Here is a 20,283-nt window from a genome sequence, read left to right on the forward strand (position 1 = left end):
GATGCGGAAGCTGCAGAACCCGAACCACCAAAAAAGAAAATCAACCTTCTGCTGGTGGCATCTGATTCAGATGATGAAAATGAATATGCATCAGTCCACTCTGCTTTGGATCGTTATCAAGCAGAACCCATCATCAGCATGGATGCATGTCCTATGGAATGGTGGTTGAAGATGAAGGGATATATGAATCTTTAGCGCATCTGGCAAGTAAATATCTTGCTACGCCGGCTACAACAGTGCCATGCAAATGCCTGTTCTCGCTTTCAGGTGACATTGTAAACAAGAAGCGGGCAGCGTTATATCCTGCAAATTGTAACCAAGTTTGTTTGTCTGAGCGATTGGCTGAAGTAGGACTGAGTGGACTTGGAGGCTCTAAAGTTTTACATTGTTCTATTTTTCAAGGTAGTTATTTTTTTTTGTACATAATTCTACATTTGTAAGTTCAACTTTCATAATAAAGAGATTGCACTACAGTACTTGTATGAGGTGAATTGAAAAATACTATTTCTTTTGTTTCTTACAGTGCAAATATTTGTAATCAAAAATAAATATAAAGTGAGCACTGTGCACTTGTATTCTGTGTTGTAACTGAAATCAATATATTTGAAAATGTAGAAAACATCCAAAAATATTTAAAGAAATGGTATTCCATTATTGTTTAACAATGTGATTAATCACAATTATTTTTTTAATCGCTTGACAGCGCTAATCAATTTATAAATAAGTGACTTCCTGCAGATATTATATAAACTCTACACACACTAAATAGTAATGTGTACCCAGTTTACAATATGCATAAAACTGGGTAGTATGCAGTTTGAAGTAATTATAACTGTAGTCACTTAATGTTTTGAAAGGAGCAATTCCATGGAATATTCATCTCAGGCCAATTCTGTTCATTATACCAATGTATACCCAGAATAACTCCACTGAAGACAGTGGAATTATTACAAATTTACACTGCTGTAAATTAGCAGAATTTGGCCAGTTAAATTTTCTTAGGAACATGCTTGAAACTCAAATTTGAGGAAGGCCTAAATATCTCACCACTGTCTCAAAACATGGTTTATCTTAAAAACAAACTGCTTCATTTGTTTCATTCTTTTCAAAACTATAAAGGAGAATGCTAAATGAAAAGTTGTCATTTTAATGAATGTCTTTACAAGAACACTTTCTTTTAATATGCTGCTGTATCTTGCTGCTGCAGAGTAAAGGAATTTGGAATTAGTCCTTCGGACATTCCCTTCTCACAGAGTAGTGGCAGTCGCTCTGATCTCTCTCCTTCCTATGAGTATGACGACTTTTCTCCTTCGATCACCAGGTCTACTTCATTCTATACATGGAATCTTTATTTTAAGTTTTTCTGTTTAGCTGTATAATTTTACAGACCCAAACCTTCATTTATTCCCTTGCCTTGAGTCATCGTATACTTCGTTTTCATCCTGTTTGACAGGTGATGGTACTGCATGGTCTGCAATCATCTTTCCAATTTTTGTTCATTTTTCTTAAACATTTGAATATTTCATATTCAGGCTTGCTTTTCCCTTCATACATAAAAACGGTGATGTCACCTTTGTAGATTTAGTGGATTGATTCTCATAAGTCTGTTTAGAGTAATTCTAACTCTGTGAATTTTGCTACCTGATAAAAAATAAAAGGAATGTAATACCTTCGTTATTTTCATTAGTGTAGTGAATCCTACATATACGTGTGGGGGTTTTTGGTGGTGGTAATACTCCATATTAGCAAGTTGTTAAGGTTAGTTTATTACTGAAGGATATTTGTCTAACCTTTTTGGTTTATTTGCAAATTTGGATTCATTTAGTTCATAAACTTTTTTTAAAGTTACGGGTTTCAGAGTAGCAGCCATGTTAGTCTGTATTCGCAAAAAGAACAGGAGTACTTGTGGCACCTTAGAGACTAACATTTATTTGAGCATAAGCTTTCGTGAGCTACTGCATCCGATGAATTGAGCTGTAGCTCACGAAAGCTTATGCTCAAATAAATTTGTTAGTCTCTAAGGTGCCACAAGTACTCCTTTTTTTTAAAGTGGACATCCTTGCTTGAAAGGATGGTGTCAGCTGCTATTTTGTAAAGTTCAACTTTTCTAAGAATCTCAAAGTTGAAATTGGTTTTAATTAATGATCTGTCCATTCTTTGTGGACACTAGATTGTTTGTTTGTTTGTTTGTTTGTTTGTTTGTTTGTTTGTTTGTTTGTTTGTTTGTTTGTTTGTTTGTTTGTTTGTTTGTTTGTTTACTGGCGGTGATTTGTTTTTTAAAGTCAAAAAGTGCTGAATCATTTATTAACCAAAAAGATGCACACAAAGAGAGAGAAATATATTGGCCAGTTTTTGGTGTACAATCTGTGAAGCTATATTTACACTAATGATTACAACTATTATTGACTTGTTATACAGTTCTTTAATGTTTATGGTTAGGGTTGTTTTTTCCCTTCTTGTACCTGTTTATTACAAAGACAGTCTTGCATTCACTATCTTTAAATCTAAACTGGATGTTTTTCTAACGGATATGTTCTAACTCAACCACAAGTTATTGGCCTTGATGAAATTCTGTGTCCTGTGTTTATATAGAAGGGTAGACTAGATGATCACAATGGTCCTTTTTTGGCCTTAAAATCACATTAAATTTGTGAAGTTGACATCACCTTTATTAAATGAATTAAATTGCATCTGAATCCATAAGGCTTTAATTTATTTTTGCTATTTTAAATAGAGCATCATTTATTTTAAAATAAAATCTTTTTTTTTTATGATTGTAGGGTGAAGGAACTGACGGTTGATCCTAGTGCGGCAGGAGATATCCGTCCAATTATACACCATGCTCCAAATCAAATTGATGATTTAGAGACACAGTGGGGTGTAGGGAGCTCACCTCAGAGAGATGATCTTAAACTTCTTTGTGAACAAAATGTGAGTAGCTTTCATCATTTTAGGCGTGTGTGTATATAATATTGTCTTTGAATTCAACAGTAGATCATATCCTGAGTAACATATGTTTATAAGGCTACTAGCTACTTGGTTGAGTATAGTTAGCCTCTGGACTCTTTCAGATTGTCATAAAGTTAATGCTAATGCTAAAAATGTGTTTTTTGGGGGGTTTGCTTAGTTTTAGATTCGTTCTGTTTTCCTTGCTGTTAAGGACACTTCAGTAGCACTGCCTGTTTGTTTTGGAAGTTGCTGCTCTTTCTCTGGATAGTTTTTCCTAGCATGCCTTCATCCCATATTAGGCAACTGGCAGCATTCTGTAAAGCCCTTTCTTTCCATTATTAAGAACATAAGAATGGCCATACTGGGTCCAACCAAAGGTCCATCCAGCCCAGTATCTTGTCTACCGACAGTGGCCAACGCCAGGTGCCCCAGAGGGAGTGAACCTAACAGGTAATGATCAAGTGATCTCTCTCCTGCCATCCATCTCCACCCTCTGACAAACAGAGGCTAGGGACACCATTTCTTACCCATCCTGGCTAATAGCCATTAATGGACTTAACCTCCATGAATTTATCCCATTGTCTTTTAAACCCTGTTATCATAGAATCATAGAATATCAGGGTTGGAAGGGACCTCAGGAGGTCATCTAGTCCAACCCCGTGCTCAAAGCAGGACCAATCCCCAATCAAATCATCCCAGCCAAGGCTTTGTCAAGCCTGACCTTAAAAACTTCCAAGGAAGGAGATTCTACCACCTCCCTAGGTAACGCATTCCAGTGTTTCACCACCCTCCTAGTGAAAAAGTTTTTCCTAATATCCAACCTAAACCTCCCCCACTGCAACTTGAGACCATTACTCCTTGTCCTGTCCTCTTCTACCACTGAGAATAGTCTAGAACCATCCTCTCTGGAACCACCTCTCAGGTAGTTGAAAGCAGCTATCAAATCCCCCCTCATTCTTCTCTTCCGCAGACTAAACAATCCCAGTTCCCTCAGCCTCTCCTCATAAGTCATGTGTTCCAGACCCCTAATCATTTTTGTTGCCCTTCGCTGGACTCTCTCCAATTTATCCACATCCTTCTTGTAGTGTGGGGCCCAAAACTGGACACAGTACTCCAGATGAGGCCTCACCAATGTCGAATAGAGGGGAACGATCACGTCCCTCGATCTGCTCGCTATGCCCCTACTTATACATCCCAAAATGCCATTGGCCTTCTTGGCAACAAGGGCACACTGCTGACTCATATCCAGCTTCTCGTCCACTGTAACCCCTAGGTCCTTTTTCGCAGAACTGCTGCCTAGCCATTCGGTCCCTAGTCTGTAGCTGTGCATTGGGTTCTTCCGTCCTAAGTGCAGGACCCTGCACTTATCCTTATTGAACCTCATCAGGTTTCTTTTGGCCCAATCCTCCAATTTGTCTAGGTCCCTTTGTATCCTATCTCTGCCCTCCAGCGTATCTACCACTCCTCCCAGTTTAGTATCATCCGCAAATTTGCTGAGAGTGCAATCCACACCATCCTCCAGATCATTTATGAAGATATTGAACAAAACCGGCCCCAGGACCGACCCCTGGGGCACTCCGCTTGACACCGGCTGCCAACTAGACATGGAGCCATTGATCACTACCCGTTGAGCCCGACAATCTAGCCAACTTTCTACCCACCTTATAGTACATTCATCCAGCCCATACTTCTTTAACTTGCTGATAAGAATACTGTGGGAGACCGTGTCAAAAGCTTTGCTAAAGTCAAGAAACAATACATCCACTGCTTTCCCTTCATCCACAGAATCAGTAATCTCATCATAGAAGGCGATTAGATTAGTCAGGCATGACCTTCCCTTGGTGAATCCATGCTGACTGTTCATGATCACTTTCCTCTCGTGTAAGTGCTTCAGGATTGATTCCTTGAGGACCTGCTCCATGATTTTTCCGGGGACTGAGGTGAGGCTGACTGGCCTGTAGTTCCCAGGATCCTCCTTCTTCCCTTTTTTAAAGATTGGCACTACGTTAGCCTTTCTCCAGTCATCTGGGACTTGCCCCGTTCGCCACGAGTTTTCAAAGATAATGGCCAATGGCTCTGCAATCACATCCGCCAATTCCTTTAGCACTCTCGGATGCAACTCGTCCGGCCCCATGGACTTGTGCACGTCCAGCTTTTCTAAATAGTCCCTAACCACCTCTTTCTCCACAGAGGGCTGGCCATCTACTCCCCATGTTGCGATGCCCAGCGCAGCAGTCTGGGAGCTGTCCTTGTTAGTGAAGACAGAGGCAAAAAAAGCATTGAGCACATTAGCTTTTATAGTCCTAGCCTTCACAACCAGAGCATAGAGAATACTTTAGAATGATTCTGAGAGCTTGTCTGTACTTTGAAACTTGCAGACATAACATAGCTATTCCAGAATAATTATAATGATCATTATTACAGTATAAAACGCCATGTGGATGGTCTTATTCCAGAATAGATTTATTCAGGCATAAGCTTTTGTGGGTAAAATACCCACTTCTTCAGATGCTCTATATATTTCCCTTTCTTATCTTGGGATAGGATGAAACACCTATTTAATTTATTAGTTTTAAAGCAAAATTCATCAAAGAATAATAAACTTTATTATTTTTTCAAGGAGGAAGAAGTTTCTCCACAGTTGTTTACTTTCCATGAAGCTGTGTCACAAATGGTAGAAATGGAAGAGCAAGTAGTAGAAGACCACAGGGCTGTCTTCCAGGTAAAATATTGATCACTGCATTGTATTAATCAAATAGCTCACACTGGCCAGAGAGAAGTTCTAACTCTTTGGACATAAGATGTCATGTGGTATACTAGTGCAGTCAGACCTTCACAGATTTCTAAACACAATTCTTACGGGCAAGGCCATTGTGGCAAGATACAGAGTCAGAATCATATATAATACACCCTGTCCCCCAACCACCAGCTCCTTTGTCACAGTGGCAAAGGAGAAGCATACTGCTATATTGTCTGTGGAAACCCAGTGTAACTTCTGTTGTTTTCTTTTCAGAAGCTGATAGTCTTCAAGAAGTCATGTTACCATAGAGCATTTACTGTTCTTTTTTTTTAATATTGAATTAATCCTTCTGCTTTGGTTCCTTTCTGGGTTTGGCCATGCCTTCCAGTGTTAGTGGCTGCATGTTTTGGGGATGAAGCTTATTTGGCACTAACCCCACAATCTGAGCTTGAAATTTGACTGACTAATCAAAAGACTATAAGTACAAACAAAGGCTGATTATAGACAATGACGCCCCCACCAGCGTCCACGACCAACTAATTCAGAGGCTAGTTTCATCAGACAGACCTGCCTCTAGTTGCATGACTAGTTATTTTATGTGGGAGCTAGGTAGGTTGGTTCTTTCACCACAAGCCACTCCATTTAGAAGAATACCACCAAGCACATGGGGTCCTGATTGTGACTAGGGCTCATAGGCACTACTGAAATACAAATAATGAGTAGTAATAATAAAGTGCCAGCTCTCAAGGCCTCTAGATCAGGTAAGGAAAAGTCTTCAGGCAGGCTTGAAACCTGCTCCTAAAGAAATGGTCCTGGTTATGCTGAGCAAAATATTGACCATCTATCTGCTTTTTCTGGGTTGTGGTTTGCCAAGGATTCCCACCTTCAGTTGTTCAGAGGAAAGATGGGTACTGCATTTTGTGGACAACCTTTAACTATGACGGAGTTGATTTGCATCATTTACATTGCTTAGTTGCAGAAATTGCACTTCCCACACTTACATTCTTTTCTAGTTTTTGCTGATCCAGGCACTTTTCCTATGAATGGATGGTTTTTTGGTTTTGTTTTTTTAGGTTTGTTTTGTTTGTTTTTGTTGAGATTTTTTTTTGTTGTATATTGGGTATATTTTGTCTTATGAATGTACATTGTAACAAGCTAACCCTGATTTTCTTGCTACCAAAAATCCCCCTAAAAACATTGAGCTTTGTGTTTTGTTTAAAGAATGTTGCCAACTTTATGCTGGATAGTGCTCAATGTAGTAATCTTCTGGGGGAAATGAGTATTTAGAAGTTCCCTATTAAAATATTCCTTTGCAGATTGTGTCTGATTAGAATAATCCTCGTGGCCATTGAAAGGTAAAATATTTTTAAAAAGCTTTAAGGTGATATAGGTATATTTTTCTTAAGATTCTTAATAACAGGTTTTAGAAGAGATATGGAAATGTATTTATTTTGATTTGCCCAAACAAATTAAACAAGCGCCTATTCTGCGCTGTGAGGGCCTTTTATAAATTTACTTTAAAAACACAGCGGATACAAATAACTTCACCTTGGGCCCAAAACATTAGACTGCACGAAAATTTTCAAAAGTGTCCCATTTTCAAATGTGAAGTAGTCAGCTAGGAGCATAACTCTCATTGAAAGCCACTGGGACTTAGGAGACTAATTGCATGAGTCATTTCTGAAAATGGAACTTAGTCTCCTAAGTCACTTAGCACTTTTGAAAATTGTACCTCTTGTCTAGCTCCTTCCTCCCCGAAAGCCTGAGGTAGATGGGTTTTGTGGTGTGCCCTGATGATTGAACAGTTTGGGCTACTGAGGGTTGGACTAGGGGACAGGGAAAGAATTCATTCCAGTGTTGTGGGTCCATCCTCCAGAACCCCCTGTCAGCAGCTTTTTCTTTTAGACTGAAATGTTTTCAGCTGGAGTGCTTCTCCTGATCATAGCTGAAGCAGGATCTCATTGGGAGAGGGGTAGTCTCCAGAGTAGACCAGTTTAAGCCAGTGAACCCCATTGTCCCCTGCTACAGGACAGCTTTGCATTTCCAGAGTATTTGAAAGCTGCCCTAAAGCTGGCTTAGCCAGCCCCTAAAGGTCTCCCTCAGTGTAGGGCGGCGGTTCTCAAACTGCGGGTCGGGACCCCAAAGTGGGTTGGGTCGCCAGGGCTGGTTTAGACTTGCTGGGGTCTGGGGCCAGAGCTGAAGCCTGAGCCCTACCACCCGGGGCCAAAGCTGAAGCCTGAGGACTTTAGTGCTGGGTGGCAGGACTCATAAGAACATAAAAGCGGCCATACCGGGTCAGACCAAAGGTCCATCTAGCCCAGTATCCTGTCTTCCAACAGTGGCCAATTCCAGGTGCCCTAGAGGGAATGAACAGAACAGGTAATCATCCCCTGTTGCCCATTCTCAGCTTCTGGCAAACAGAGGCTAGGGACACCATTCCTGGCCATCCTGGCTAATACCTATTGATGGACCTATTCTCCATGAATTTATCTAGTTCTTTTTTGAACTGTGTTATAGTCTTGGCCTTCACAACATCCTCTGGCAAGGAGCTCCACAGGTTGACTGTGCATTGCGTGAAAAAATACTTCCTTTTGTTTGTTTTAAACCTGCTGCCTATTAACTTCATTTGGTGACCCCTAGATCTTGTGTTATGAGAAGGAGTAAATAGCACTTCTTATTTACTTTCTCTACTCCAGTCATGATTTTATAGACCTCAATCATATCCCCCTGTAGTCATCTCTTTTCCAGTCTGAAAAGTCCGAGTTTTATTAATCTCTCCTCACGCAGAAGCCGTTCCATACCCCTAATAATTTTTGTTGTCCTTTTCTGAACCTTTTCCAATTCCAATATATCTTTTTTTGAGATGGGGCGACCACATCTGCGTGCAGTATTCAAGATGTGGGCATACCATGGATTTATATAGAGGCAATATGATATTTTCTGTCTTATTATCTATCCTTTTCTGAATGATGCCCAACATTCTGTTTGCTTTTTTGGCTGCTGCTGCACATTGAGTGGCTATTTTCAGAGAAGGGGAGGGATAGCTCAGTGGTTTGAGCATTGGCCTGCTAAACCCAGGGTTGTGAGTTCAATCCTTGAGGGGGCCATTTAGGGATCTGGGGCAAAAATTGGGGATTGGTCCTGCTTTGAGCAGGGGGTTGGACTAGATGACCTCCTGGGGTCCCTTCCAATCCTGATATTCTATGATTCTGTGACTCCAAGATCTTTCTTGAGTGGTAACAACTAATTTAGACCCCATCATTTTATATGTATAGTTGGGATTATGTTTTCCAATGTGTATTACTTTGCATTTATCAACTTTGAATTTCATCTGCCATTTTGTTATCTAGTTGCCCAGTTTGTGAGATACAAAACTGCTCAAGATAGTTATGTTTGGATCATCTGCAGAGGACCTAGATCTAGGGTGACCATATTTCTCTAAACTGAAACTGGCGTTGCTGCTCGTCACCCGTGCCCCTGCAAATGTTTTTCCGCACCCCCAGTGAGCCAAGTAGCAGAGATGGGGGCAGAGGGAAGAGAAATGGATACTGAAGTCAGGCTTACTGGCCTGTAATTGCCAGGATCACCTCTGGAGCCCTTTTTAAAAATTGGCATCTCATTAGCTACCCTCCAGTCATTGGGTACAGAAGCTTATTTAAATGATAGGTTACAGACTACAATTAGTAGTTCTAACATTTCACATTTGAGTTCCTTCAGAACTCTTGGGTGAATACCATCTGGTCCTGGTGACTTATTACTGTTTAGTTTATCAATTTGTTCCAAAACATCCTCTAATAACACCTCAATCTGGGACAGTTCCTCAGATTGCCACCTAAAAAGAATGGCTCAGGTTTGAGAATCTCCCTCACATTCTCAGTCGTGAAGACGATGCAGACAGTTCATTTAGTTTCTCTGCAATGGCCTTATTGTCCTTCAGTGCTCCTTTAGCATTTTGATCATCCAGCGGCCCCACTGGTTGTTTAGCAGGCTTCCTGCTTCTGATGTACTTCACATTTTTTTGGTATTACTTTTTGAGTTTTTGGCTAGCTGTTCTTCAAATTATTTTTGGCCTTCGTAATTATATTTTTATACTTCATTTGCCAGAGTTTATGCTCCTTTCTGTTTTCCTCTCTAGGATTTAACTTCCACTTTTTAAAGGATGTCTTTTTGCCTCTCATTGCTTCTTTTACTTTGTTGGCTAGCCATGGTGGCACTTTTTGGTTCTCTTACTATGTTTTTAATTTGCGGTATACGTTTAAGTTGAGCCTCAATTATGGTGTCTTTAAAAAGTTTCCATGCAGCTTGCAGGGATTTAACTTTTTGCGCGGTATCTTTTAATTTCTGTGTCACTAACTTCCTCATTTTTATATAGTGCCCGTTTCTGAAATTAAATGCTACAGTGTTGGGCTGCTGTGGTATTTTCCCCGCCACAGGGACGTTAAATTTAATAAACAGGGATGGTCACTATTACCAAGCAGTCCAGCTATATTCACCTCTTGGACCAGATCCTGTGCTCGACTTGGGACTAAATCAAGAATTGCCTCTCCTCTTGTGGGTTCCAGGACTAGCTGCTCCAAGAAGCAGTCATTTACAGTGTCAAGAAACTTTATCTCTGCATCCCGTCCTGAAGTGACATGTACCCAGTCAGTATGGGAATAGTTGAAATCCACCATTATTATTGAGTTTTTTATTTTTGTAGCCTCTCTAATATCCCTGAGCATTTCACAGTCACTATCACCATCCTGGTCAGGTGGTCGGTAATATATCCCTACTTCTATATTCTTATTATTAGAGCATGAAATTACTATCCATAAAGATTCTGTGGCACAGTTTGGTTCATTTAAGATTTTTACTTCATTTGATCCTACACTTTTTCACATGTAGTGCCACTCCCCCACCAGCATAACCTGTTCTGTCCTTCCAGTATATTTTGTACCCTGGTATTACTGTGTCCCATTGATCATCCTCATTCCACCAAGTTTCTGTGATGCCTAGTATATCAATATCCTCATTTAATACGAGGCACTCTAGTTCACTCATTTTATTATTTAGACTTCTAGCATTGGTATATAAGCACTTTAAAAACTTGTCACTTTTAGCTGTCTGCCATTACATGATATAATTGAATGGGACTTTTTTTCATTTGACTGTTTCTCATCAGATCCGACCTATATTTTATCATCTTCCATCCTCTCCTTCTTTCTAGGACATAGAATCTCCATTAATAGATCCTCCCCTAAGCGATGTCTCTTTCCAAACCATGTGCTCCTCTTCACCTGTCGGCTTTCCCCCAGCCCTTAGTTTAAAAACTGCTCAATGACCTTTTTAATTTCAAGTGCCAGCAGTCTGGTTCCATTTTGGTTTAGGTGGAGCCCATTCTTCCTGTATAGGCTCCCCCTTTCCCAAAAGTTTCCCCAGTTCCTAATAAATCTAAATCCCTCCTCCCTACACCATCATCTCATCAACGCATTGAGACCCTGCAGTTCTGCCTGTCTAACTGGCCCTGCATGTGGAACTGGAAGCATTTCAGAGAATGCTACCATGGAGATCCTGGACTTGAGTCTCTTACCTACCAGCCTAAATTTGGCCTCCAGGACCTCTTTTCTATCCTTCTCTATGTCATTAGTACCTACATGTACTATGACCACCGGCTCCTTCCCAGCACTACACGTTAGTCTATCTAGATGTCTCGAGAGATCCACAACCTTTGCACCAGGAAGGGAAGTCTCCATGCAGTTCTCCTAGTCATTGCAAACCCAGCTATCTATGTTTCTAATGATCAAATCACACATTACTAATATCTATCTCTTCCTAATAACTGGAGTTCTCTCCCCCAGAGAGGTATCCTCAGTGCGAGAGGATACCACACCATCATCTGGAACGGGAGGGTCCCAACTATGGGATCGATTCCCTCTGCTCCAGTTGGATGTTCTCCTTCACTGAGACTTTCCTCCTCCTCCAATAGCACAGAGGCTGTCAGACTGGGGGTAGGGCCATTCTACTGTGTCCCAGAAAGTGTCATCTGTGTACCTCTCTGTCTCCCTGATCTCCTCCAGTTCAGCTGCTCTGGTCTCCAGAGCCTGTACATGGTCTCTGAGGGCCAGGAGCGCCTTTCACTGAATGCACACATATACCACCTACCCATAGGGAAGATAATCACACATGCTGCATTGGATGCAATGAACTGGGTAGCCCCAACTCCATTGCTGGACTTCTGCCTGCAGTATCTTTTTACTCCTGAAGCTTGTTCCCTGGTTGATGTTTCATTTTTATCGGGGGGTGTTTTTGACTCTAAGTTTAAAGAATGTTACGTTTATCTAGCCCAGCCCCCCACGCTTCCCTTCTAAACTTCCTCGCAAAACTCCCGTTAGCTGCTCCTGTTTGCTGTCTCCCTTGGTAACTCAAGTTACAGGCCCCCTGCCTGCGGCTGAAGCTCTTGGGCTTCGGCTTTGCCTCCCTGCCCAAGGTGTTGGGACTCAGGTGGGCTCAGGCTTCAGTCCCCCCTCCTGGGGTTGTGTAGTAATTTTTGTTGTCAGAAGGGGCTCGTGGTGCAATGAAGTTTGAGAACCCCTGATGTAGGGGAATCCTCTTGTGGAATAGAGCTGTTGTAATGGCTCCTATGGCACAAGCCCCTCCCACAAAGCTTGCGTGTCCTCCTTCTCGGGGTGTCAGAATGGTCCCTTGGACTTGTGGGCAACCAACATGTACTTGCATTACCAGTCTCGCTCAGTGCATGGTGTCCTTATATCAGGGCTACAAAGGTGGCATAAAGCAGAGATTTTTCCCCCCTGTCTGCGGCTATGCTGAGTGCTCCAGACTGTAGCAGAGAACTGGGGCTACTATCTTTGGCCGTTCCTGACACAGTCATTGGAATGAAGGAAGCATGTATAAAACATTAGAAACCTAGTTTTGCTACATAGAAAACAAAAATTCAGATACTGAAGTAAATTCGTGAAGTGAGCTGTAGCTCACGAAAGCTCATGCTCAAATAAATTGGTTAGTCTCTAAGGTGCCACAAGTACTCCTTTTCTTTTTGCGAATACAGACTAACACGGCTGTTACTCTGAAACCAGTTCATGAAATTGTTTGTCTAGTAAAAGGGTATAACTAGCTTTGGGAAAGCAGAAAGACTTCGTGAATTCAACTGTCTGCCTTCAAACCTGTCTCGTGGCTAATGCATTCAGCTGTTGTGCATCTCTTGTCTTTTCAGGAATCTATTCGATGGTTGGAAGATGAAAAAGCTCTTCTAGAGATGACTGAAGAAGTAGATTATGATGTGGATTCTTATGCTACACAACTTGAAGCAATCCTAGAACAAAAAATTGACATTCTGACTGAACTCCGAGGTAAGGCTGTGTTTTTTGTCCATTTATGGGTCTACCAGATTCACAGCTGTGAAAATCTGATCATGGACAGTGGAATCTGGTCTCCCCCATGAAATGTGGCCTCCGGTCACTCAGCTCTGAAGGCAGAGTGGAAAGTGAGAGCTTCTGGCCAGGTGTCCATCTTTGAAGACAGTGTCGCCGTCAGCAGCAGCCGAGCAGTAAGGGTGGCAATACTGTGACCCCGTAATAAGCTTGCAACTCCCTGTGATGGGTTGCCCCCCTTCAGGATGCCACCTGATGTGCTGAGATACCACTGAGCCCACTTGTTCTGCCAGCATGGGCCCCCTTTAACCTGTCTTGCTGAGCCAGGCTCTTAAACCTCCTCTAGCATACACACACACAGGCAGGGCCACACACAGCTGCAGAAAGACACAGACATAGAGTTCTGGGAAGACTCATCTTAAGGGATTTACCGCAGCAGTCAGGTGTCCACCTCCCTTGGAGTGCAGACCCAAAAGTATATTGTCTTGTGCTGTAGAGAAATGTATACAACATAAGCTGATAAATTCACCCCCTCCCTCAATGTGGAGGAAGATATGCACAATTGCATCTCCCCCCCCCCCCCTTTTTGCCCCCAGTTAGAAATTACAGAAACTGGGTTTAATATAAAGAAAACAAAATTTATTAACTCTAGAAGGCAGATTTTAAGTGGTTAAAGGGATAGCAAACAGAACAAAGCAGATTACTGAGCAAATAAAACAAAACACGCAAACTAAGTTTGATTCACTAAAGAAACAGGTTACAAAAAATAATTTCTCACCCTAAATGTTGAATTAGGCAGAATGCAGAGTTTCTGTAGGTCAGAGTTCTAGTTATTTCTTCTTACAGACTGGACCCCTGTCTCAGTCTGGACTCACCCCTGCCTTTCCCTTCAGGTTAGTCTCTTTTGTCCGTTCAGGTTCTTTCAGCAGTCCTCCTCCTTGGTTAGGCCATGGAGGAGAGTCTGGAATGCCTTCCCTCCCAGCCTTAAATACAGTTTACATAAGGCGGGAAGCCTTTTGTTTCCCAAACTTGACCTTCTCTTCCTGTGAGTGGAAAATTACTAGAAGTCCAAGGTGGTGTTTAGTACCAGGTGGCAGAACCACCTGACCTAGTAGTGTCACAGCTAGTTCCAGGCGCCTCCCAGGAAGGAGAGAGATTAGAATCTTCACAGTCTCATTGTTTCTTCCTGATGGCCCATAGAATTTGATGGCCTGTTGTCTGGTGGGTATCTTCCAGCTGTAATTGTTACATAGTCCATATTCCTAACTTTAGATACAGAAATGATACATGCATACAAATTGGATAATCACATTCAGTAAATCATAACCTTTCCAATGATATCTTACATGAGCCATCTTGCATGAAGTATATCTCAGTTATGTCACATCCATATCATAAGCATATTTTCATAAAGAATATGGAGTGTAACGTCACACTCTTTTTTTGGGTCGGGTCCCCCAGTTTGAGAAATGCTGCGGAGGAATCATACATTTTTCATTTGTTGGACAGGGCATAAATAGCAAATTTCACAAATGTGTTACACATCTGTGAAACTTGCTATGTATGCCATGACCAACCCGTGAAAAATGTGTGATGTCTCCGTGATTTAAATAGACCCCTATTTATGTGTGCATTACTAGCTGTGGGTTCTTATACATCAAAGGGACTAACTAACAATAATGAGCTATAACTGAACATTGTTATGAATTTTCTCTTCCTCCATCCTACAACCCATATTCAATACAGAGAACACTATAGCTCCATTACACCGGATCAAGGAAGCAAATAATCTGTCTGTACCAGTATAGAGGAAAAATTCGTCATTTTGCTCCCCTGGATCCTGGAAGTATGGAACCCAGGCTCAGTCTTCCAGCTTTTTTCTCTTTGTCTATCTCTCTGTCCTAGTCCATCCAAAACAACAAAGGAAGGAAACAGTCTCAATGGAATTGCAGGAAAAGGGAAAATAAGGCAGAGAGAAATAAATAGTCTGCCAGTTAACTCTCAACTGCTGCTTTATTTCCCAGCTGCGTAACAGAGGCTGGGGAGACTGCTTCTCTTACATTGTCACCCTTCTAAGTCTTCCCACCAGAGTTTAGCTCTGGGTCCAGTTATGAACAGCTCTTGCTTACCAATATGTCCTCAGCTCAAAAGCCTTCATCTCTGCAGCTTGTTTTCAACCTCTCTTTCAATCACATCAGAATGCAGATTCTTCTCAGTGCCCCTGATTGTCTCTTCAAACTGTATCTAATCTAGAGCCACTGCTCACAGCATGATTGCTCACTCCAGTGAGAGTAAGGAGCGTGAATTGGTTTTGGATATATTGGGTTTCTTTGAAACCATAATGTTGGGAAGTTCCTCTAAAAAATGAAAAAAGTTTTAGATTTTGCACTGCAATCTGAGTATGTCCTGCAGGCCACATGAATGCATTTATTGCATGTGTCCCACAAGTTATATATTTAATGCTCCTGCTCTAACACTGTATGTTGGGTTAAGTGTAACTCAAATAGATCTGTCAAAAGAACGTTATACTTTCCTTGTGCCACCTGTGAGCCCATTAGCTAGAGGATTGCTTCCTCTGAGGAAGACAAGTTGGTAGACGTTGGCCGTGGCTATGGTAAAGCAGCAATTTGGGCAACTCCACTCTCTTTCAAAATCATTACAGGCTGCCTTTGAAATAAGGTGCTGCGAGCATAGCTATTTAGAATAAACACTTGCCTCTATTCATACTGACTGGTACACTTGCTGTCTATGAATTCTTTGTAGGGTGGGGAAAAAGAGAGGGAAAACGAAATTATTGCCAGTGATTGATTGTACTTCTCCTATTCCCCCCCCTTGGAGGACTCTTGTTTATTGCTCAGAGATTTGGGAACTAGTTTCCCTATACTGGTCCCAACTTGACAGTCTGATCTCCTTGTTTCTTGGGAGATGGAGCTGTGTAACTAACTGGATTATTGTGTTGCAGGGTGCAAAAAGGAAGACAGTGACAGAATAACCTGTAGACACCCTTTTCTTCCAGCCCGTTTCTCAGTGTTCTTTAATCCTCTGGAGTTTTGCAGTGAAATAAATAAATATGGAGGAATTCTCCATTTCTTGTGTAACTGCAGTCACAAAAGTCAGTTCCTATGTTACAGGAAAACAGTGGATTCTGGAAGGCATTGTTTGCATTTAGATGTTTAAATCAGTCATGTCAGTATAAAGAATGGTTTCAAATCCAATTCTAGAGACTTTAAAGTTAGCACTGGAAGTTGCATTAATATGTAGAAACCATGTAAGAGTTGTAATCCTGCACAGCTCAATTGGAGATTTGGTGCGTATAGGTGTGTATAAATGATAAGGAGGACAGGGAGTGCCTGGGAAGAACACTCTGCATTGAATGTGCCACTGTGAAGTTTCCTAGAAACAGGAGTAAGGCCTAAGAGGGGAGCAGGTTGCTAAGAAACTTGTTTATATAGGAATATTACGCTTGAGCTTATGTACTCAAACGTCCATTATCTTCCCTGGCTCCTTGTTGTCTGTAGCCTCTGCTCACATGTATGGAGGAATGCTACAACCTTGTGCTCTTTGCTGGTGAAACACTTGCAACCTCAAGACTTATCTACAAAACACCCACTGAATATGAGCACAGTGGCATTTCTTTCTTTCTTTCTTTTTTTTTTTTTAAAGATAAAGTGAAATCTTTCCGGGCAGCTCTACAAGAGGAGGAACAGGCCAGTAAACAGATCAATCCGAAGAGACCACGTGCCCTTTGAAATGGGCCTCTGCTGCTAATGGACCCTCCGAACCTTACTGCTGTAACATACAGTTGTTATGAGATGGTGGCTGTAAGAACTCAACTACTTGAAAGCGTAAAAACTTTTGAAGTGTCTGTGGAAATGTCCAGTTTCTCCTTCACCTGAATGACGTTTTCAGTTTTGTGTGAAACACTTCAATGATGTCTCCAGAATGCTTCTAGACCAGACAGCACAGCACAACCATGTAGGGTTCAGAGCTGTGAAGCACTTTGTTTAAAATGTTTCATTTATTCAAATTGTGAATTTTATGTTTTGGAAATCTTTGCCATTTTTTTTAATAATGAAGTAAAACTGTGGACTTTAAAAACTTCACTATTTCCTTTTAACTATGTTCAATTTTGTTTCAAAGACCAGCTGTGCAGTTTTAAATTGTGTTTGCGTGCATGCACACCTCATCAGTGATTGTACATAACTTCTCTTCTAGAGACTGCTGTGCTAACCTCTTCCCGTTCTGTGCCTTGATGAAGGCGACTTGACCCTAAATGTCCTTTCTGAAGCACAGCCTTAATAAATGACATTCCTTATTTGTCAATGTAAGTTACTTTTATTGTGTGTACATCTTTAAAGTGTGAGGGTTTTTTTTTTTTTTTTGGTGACTAGTTCATTTCACAGGATGTACCATCATTGAACATATCATTGAACAGGAACTAAAAGAGCTGTTAGAGTGGCCAAACAGCTGGACATTCCATCCTCATAGAAATCTGGAATCATGATTTATTTGACTACCATAAAAAATGGTTATATAATACTAACATTTTCTTTGTAAAGAACAATATAAATTAGTTGATGTATAATAAAAGGTAACATGGAGGAGAGTTGTATGTTAGAATAATACAGATATACAGTATGTGTATAAGTGTGATAAATGCTGTCTAGAATAAAGGTGCAATCTGATCTCTACGTATGGGTAGGAGGACTATAAAAGTTCAGGGATCCAGTGAATAGCATAAACAAAATACCTTTTCACATACTATTAAAAATTTGGCTTCTGATGCATGACAACTTACATGTGCATTAACTGTAGTTTGCAGATAGTTTGTATGGAGTAGTACTGTTGCTTTAAAGAAAGTAGCTAATGCATATTTTTCCCTTTGTACAGTGCCAGCAGCTGAAAAGTGGGGTGAAGCTTTATCATTTGAGATTTGCATAATAGGCTGCACAAACTCTACATAACGCTATACAAATCCCACAGGTACCTGAAGTCTCACAAATAGCACCATACGTATCCAGCACTTTTTAGGTGGTGGCACTTGAGTTATTTTTGCAAGGCAGTGTCCAAAAGAAAAAAACCCAACCTTTTATGTAAGAACTTTGTCAAACAACTGTAGCCCTCTCTGAGTTCTCCCTGTTTCCAGGACAGATTCCAGGAGTTAATATCAGCAGACCCTAGGAATGGTTTTAAACTTGGTTTTTGGAACACAATCCCATTTATTATGAGACTGAAAGGAAATAAAGGGAAGGCAATGAAAAGAGAGCTAAATGAGCCAGAGATTCTCAGTATTTAATGTTTGTAACTCCCATAGGAAGGTAGGTTACGGGAGACCCTTGTTGCATCATGGTAAAAAGCTCCTATCTGTAAACATGAAAGCTGAAAAAGCAATGTAGATTTTACACAATGTGTTTAATAAATTTAAACAATGAAACATCAATTAGAGATGAGAATTTACTTCCATGTAACTCACATTTGCTTTGGGAAGGAATTTACTTTATGATCACATCTACTGAAATTAGATGTATATGATTTTTTTTAAAAATCATACTTAAAACGCACATGGTGCTAGAATGGGTGTTTTTATTGTAATAACCATCCTGTACAGGCTGATATTGGGTTTCACTGACTTCAGTCCTTAAACAGCTACATCAAAATGTACTGATCTTTCACTGCATTCATCTAAGAATGCAATCCATCAAAAATTAAGAGGAAATTTTATTAGATAACTAAGTAAAACTAGCTAAAGTGTTTCTGTTCATAGTAACTGATGATGCTAGTTAAAAGCATTCCCTGTTTCTTAAAAGCTTTCATTAAAATGATCTGAATTGATAAGTCTAAATCTCACTTTTCCTCAAGGCTTGAGCCATATTATGTAGAGGATTTATATACAAGAAGTCAAGATAACATGGGTGGCGTTCCTTTAGCAAGGCACAGCCTTTCTTTTTTCACAGTAGTAGCCATGTTAGTCTGTATCAGCAAAAACAACGAGGAGTCCTTGTGGCCCATTTCAAACAGTTGACAAGAAGGTGTGAGTAACAGTATGGGGAAATTTAGTTTCTGTAATGACTCATTACCATGACAAAAGTCATTTTTCCTCCCTTGGTATTCTACTGTTAATTGAATTGTCTCGTTAGACTGACCCCCAACGCTACTCCCATCTTTTTTTTATATATATATATATATATATATATATATATATATATATATATATATATATATATATATATATTAAAAAAAAAAAAACCTGCTACTGTATTTTCCACTCCATGCATCTGATGAAGTTGGGTCTAGCCCACGAAAGCTTATGCCCAAATAAATTTGTTAGTCTCTAAGGTGCCACAAGGACTCCTCGTTGTTTTAACCTTTCTTTTGTCTACCTGTAAAGAGTCTTGTGATACATAAAGTGCTTTAAGATCCTCTGAAAAGTGTAATCTAAATGTGATTCATTTTGGATTATTGTATCAAACTGCAAATTAAGAATGGTAGATGCTATTCAGACAGCTGTAAGTTTCATGAGAAACTGTGCAGCTAGTTTAAATATGAATCTGCTGTATTTATATAATATGCCTGCTTCTATCCATGTCCAATTTTTAAAATAACTCCCCTGTCAAATATATTTTACTTTTATTTACACTTTCATCACTGCTGATGGGAGATTCTTTTAAAATGTTTTCAGTATTGTTCACGGACTAGTTCTTGTCTCCTACGCTAGCCTTGCATCACAAAAGGACTCATGTGGGTTAATAATGGAAAGGAAAGTAGTATGATCACTTAGTGTATTTCCCCTTTTAAAAGAAAAAAGGGAGAGTAGCTTCTTAGGAACATTCTCCTATGATGGACAGCCAGTGATATCTTTGTGGCAAACACATTCACCAACGGGTGAGGAACTCTTACACTTAGGGCAAGTGGATGTTTATAGTAGGAAATCAAGACTCTTGCTGATTTGAGGGTTTAAAAGGGTAGAATACTACACCAATTAACGTTGGCTGTCTCAGCTTGCATTGAGGGAAGTTAGAGAATAGAGTCTAAATCCTATCAAAGTGTGTGTGATAAAACCTTAATTTTACTAACACCCCTGTCCTAAAATGGGACCAGTGCTGCTACTCCAGTCAGCTACTGGCTACAACAGAGGTGGGCAAACTACAGCCCGCAGGACTGTCCTGCCCGGCCCTTGAGTCCCCGGCCCCTCCCCCGCAGCCTCAGCGTGCCGCACCACCAGGGATC

At 40.6% G+C, this 20,283-nt stretch overlaps 1 protein-coding gene across 5 annotated transcripts in view; it reads left to right on the forward strand.

Annotated features, from left to right (window-relative positions):
- Positions 1-19,111, forward strand: part of KIF2A (kinesin family member 2A) — a 93,762-nt gene extending 74,651 nt beyond the window's left edge. For 2 of the 5 annotated variants that reach the window (XM_074952608.1, XM_074952609.1), the window contains exons 17-20: positions 2,781-2,931; positions 5,570-5,671; positions 12,900-13,035; positions 16,720-19,110. In XM_074952608.1, the coding sequence (XP_074808709.1) occupies positions 2,781-2,931; positions 5,570-5,671; positions 12,900-13,035; positions 16,720-16,805 (475 nt within the window). In that variant the 3' untranslated portion in view covers positions 16,806-19,110. Of the gene's footprint in view, positions 1-1,207; positions 1,322-2,780; positions 2,932-5,569; positions 5,672-12,899; positions 13,036-16,719 lie in introns of all 5 variants that reach the window. The other 3 variants (XM_074952606.1, XM_074952607.1, XM_074952605.1) reach the window with 3 other exon arrangements.
- Positions 19,112-20,283: the final 1,172 nt, after the last annotated feature.

The sequence above is a fragment of the Natator depressus genome, chromosome 5 (genome assembly GCF_965152275.1).
Source record: "Natator depressus isolate rNatDep1 chromosome 5, rNatDep2.hap1, whole genome shotgun sequence".
In the NCBI taxonomy this organism is placed as follows: Eukaryota; Metazoa; Chordata; order Testudines; family Cheloniidae; genus Natator; species Natator depressus.